Source organism: Garra rufa, chromosome 19 (genome assembly GCF_049309525.1).
Source record: "Garra rufa chromosome 19, GarRuf1.0, whole genome shotgun sequence".
Taxonomy (NCBI): domain Eukaryota; kingdom Metazoa; phylum Chordata; class Actinopteri; order Cypriniformes; family Cyprinidae; genus Garra; species Garra rufa.
In genome coordinates, this window is record NC_133379.1 from 7,426,050 (window position 1) to 7,429,851 (window position 3,802).

General features: G+C 38.5%; 1 protein-coding gene across 1 annotated transcript in view; it reads right to left on the minus strand.

Annotated features, from left to right (window-relative positions):
* The window catches only part of chm (CHM Rab escort protein), an 84,291-nt gene continuing 80,489 nt past the window's right edge, over positions 1 to 3,802 (minus strand). The window contains exons 14-15 of the mRNA XM_073824594.1: positions 764 to 921; positions 1 to 675 (exon numbers count right to left, since the gene is read on the minus strand). Of these exons, the coding sequence (XP_073680695.1) occupies positions 415 to 675; positions 764 to 921 (419 nt within the window). The 3' untranslated portion in view covers positions 1 to 414. The remainder of the gene's footprint in view (positions 676 to 763; positions 922 to 3,802) is intronic.

Below are 3,802 nucleotides of genomic sequence, written 5' to 3' on the forward strand. Positions count from 1 at the left end.
TTCAATTAAATATTTAATGCTGGCAACCATGACACATTTATAGCATACATTTGAATGTGATGACAAAACAGACATAAGGCAAAATGAAAAAGACAGAGCATTCAAATAGACATCTGAAATACAAGGTTGTTCTGCATGTGTCACGTGAATAACTCCAGAATATTTGATAGGCACCTTGATTGAACCATGCAAAATTGTGAATACATTCGGGGGAAAAAGCATCTTAGTTTTTAAAAAGTAAATACATAAACAGCATACAGTAACCGGTCAAAATAAAACCGGTGAAAATGCAAAAGAAAGGCACATTAAATATATAAAAAAAAAGGTTGAACATAACAGGATTGAGAACTTGATGTATTTTGGATTCCATATGCTCAGTGACTGTGAAGAAACGAACAGATGTCTCTAAAGGGGTTATTCATCAGAGGATGGGGTCGTGTCTGACGGTGCCTGCTGGGTAACACTGTCCACCTCTGCAGGTTCAGAACTCTCAGTTGATGGACTCTTCTCACCTTCTTCCTCTGCCTGGCTTTTATCTGCTTCTGCGTTCGCACTCTCGTCAAACCCTGGCCCTTCGGCCTGTGGACCTTCGCCGTCGTAGATGATATCCTCTGGGTTGGGAGCAGGTGGACAGAACTCTTCATCAGGGAGGATGTGATTAAATACGGATTCAGCCTAAAAATAAACAGAAACAATCACATTTCTGCCTAAACCAAGCAAAGCAATATCTGATCCAGTGTCTGCCTCCCTCTGCTGGACTCACCAGTTTAATGGAGTAGTCACTGCCCAGGTTGCCATCCGGACCGGTGCACACGTGAACATTGCTCGGTAGGTTGTAGCTGCTGCTGTCTAGGGCTGATGTGTCCCTCATGTTGAAGTACATGACCCACAGCACTGCAGGCTTGCTTCGCTCCTCTGCACCTGCATGTGATGTTTAAACAGTCATTTCTTTTCAGTCTAAATGTCTTGACATAAGAAGGCTTTGCATTTCAGATGTCTTACTCTGGACAATTCTGACAAATATTAAGTCAAATCTGGGCTAGTTGTCTACATTAAAGCTCATGACCACGCCTAGATAGAATCGATTCCCTTTTTTTAATCATTTTTGCACTTTTCTGCACTTGGTAATGGATTATTACTATTTAACTATTAATATACCAGTCAAAGGTTTGGTAATAAATATGGCTTTTTTTCATGATGATGATTATTATAAGGGGTTCAAGCATGCAGTAATTGCAATTAATTTTAAGGTTTTTTTTATTATTATTTTTCTCTGCTAAAACTGATTGTGCAGACCAAATCATAAGGCCTAGAGACCTGAAACTTGGTCAGAAGGTAGAGCTCCCTGAGGAGACATTCTGACAAAGGTTTGCCCCAATTGGCTTAATGGGGGAGCTACAACGCAAAAAACAAAAATTTCAGACATTTTTGGCCATAGCTTGTACACCGTTTGCCGTAGACTCAAAAAATGTATATCATTGCATTTCTTGGGTCAGCATGAACAGTCAGAAAATTTTTGAGCTACAATGTACAGTTTTCCCTGAAAAACCTACTTTTGTGAACTAGTCCTAGTCCTATCTCTGGACACTGAATATTAATAATTATCAAAAAAAAAGTAGAAATTTCGACTCACGGTCGTACATTTAGCTATAAATCTGGAATGGAATGAGATATCGTTACCGAACTCGGTACACGTGAATAAGCTTAATCTTTAGTCAAACAAAAAAAACTAAATTGCACAGCTCTGCCCTTGGTCATTAGCCTGGAAAAATCCAGACCCTAATCTATTAAGATTAAGGGTCTGGGATCGAGCAATGAAAACTGCCTAACTCGAGGGGCGGCACCAAGCATGCATTTGAAACTCTAACTGCACGCAATTGGATAACGCCACGACCAATCACAACAATACACGCTTAGCTACCAGCAGACCTAAATGATGTTTCATTAACAAACTGGAGAAGCGCGTCAGATGCTTAGCGTAAACATCACAAGTCAATCAGCGCCATAGGTTTAAATACAGCTGACTCACCTCAATTCACTCGATGGTTTATCAGTAAACCTCCACCACCCCATCTCATCACTCTGAGTTCTCGCTACTCCTATTGGGGGGTAACGTACTCTGGGTTCGGGCCACTCCCGAGCTCGGAGCCCTTCACCGGACAGCACGCCAAACATGCACTACTATTCTCCGGCTAATTATATGTAAGCGTGAACTCGTGAATTGATAGATTAAACTCTTGCCGTATCCAGTCGGCAAAACAGCAAAAATGTCCTTCTTGCAAAGGAACGATTCGAGTTTTCGGTTTTCTGTTCCTCTTTTATATGGAAAGCCAAGTCTAACTCGTTCATTGTAGCGGCCAAAGCCGTTTCAAACAACTTGTTCATCTGTAGCGACAGCGATCTTTCAAAGTTTACTATATGATTCGGACGTCGCAGTGCTGTCATCATCAGCTTAGCTCGCCTCTGGCCCGCCTACATCAGATACACCGATTTGATTGGTTCCCACAATTGCTTACGTATTGCAGTAACCTGCATCATTGCTCGATGCCAGAGTGTCTTGCAGAGACAATTCAAATTGTGCTCTCGCCAGACCTCTGGATTTCCAGGGTACTTGGTCATACTATAAGATAAAAATATATAAGAAAAAAACATATAAATGGCTATAAATACGCAACCGTTGGTCCGACTGGCTTGAAAATTGGTATGCCGTGTCTTGGTCCAAGTGTCTATAAGGACATTTGCATGTCTCCAAAAAAATGGCCGCCATCAGCCAATGAATTTTAAACACCTATTAGACAAGGTTAATGGAGGTCGATCGGAATGAAACTTGGTGGGCATGTTCGACTCCCTAAAGGTCTGTAAGATTTTTGAAAGAAATCAGCCACTAGTTGGCACTAACAAGTTTTATGGCTCTGTAATCATGTGGTCTTTCACACATCCACACAATGTGCATATCATTTGATAGATCTCCTCATGTTGAATAACTTTGCCAATGCTGTCAATCAAATCGTTCATTAATTATTCTCAATTATGTTAAAAACCTTCTTTTGCAAACCAATCCTAGGTTTTTTCGCCCAATCTCGATCAAACCACTGCAGTGCAGTTCTCTAGACTCTCTAGATCAATAATTATCAAAAAAATGTTGAATTTTGTCCTTTGGTTAGCTATAACGGGGTCATTTAGAAAAGGGGCGTGGTCACATACACCCAAAAGCCTATAGAACTTAAACCAAAACTCAAAACTTTATGAAAATTGGTGAAAATATGTACCAGATGACTCCTAACAAGCATGCAAAGTTTAATGAAGATCGGACCATAGGTGGCGCTATAACAGTTAAAAAGGTGTCAAAAACATATTTCTATTGTAAAATAACTAAAATCGCAATAATATATATATATATATTTACATATACACTATATCATATGATAGATCTCCTCATTCTGAACAACTTTGCCGATCAAACTGTTCTTTTAATTTAAAAAAACACTTTTTTATACACCCTAACAGCATAGAAGCAATCAAGGCCTTATTTGCCTGAACCCTGGTAATTGCTGCTAGCAGCTATATTTATTATTATTTTTTGAAGAAGAAATCTGTTCTGCTTACCAAAGGTGTATTAATTTGATTAAAATAGTAAAAACAGTAATATTGATCAATATTATTACAATTATAGTAAAGAGGCAGATTATAATTTATGAATATAACATATATATATATTTTTTATTTTTAAAATGAAATAATATAAAAAATATATTATAAAAAAACTGCATATTATAATTATTTCTGATGGAGCATATAACAT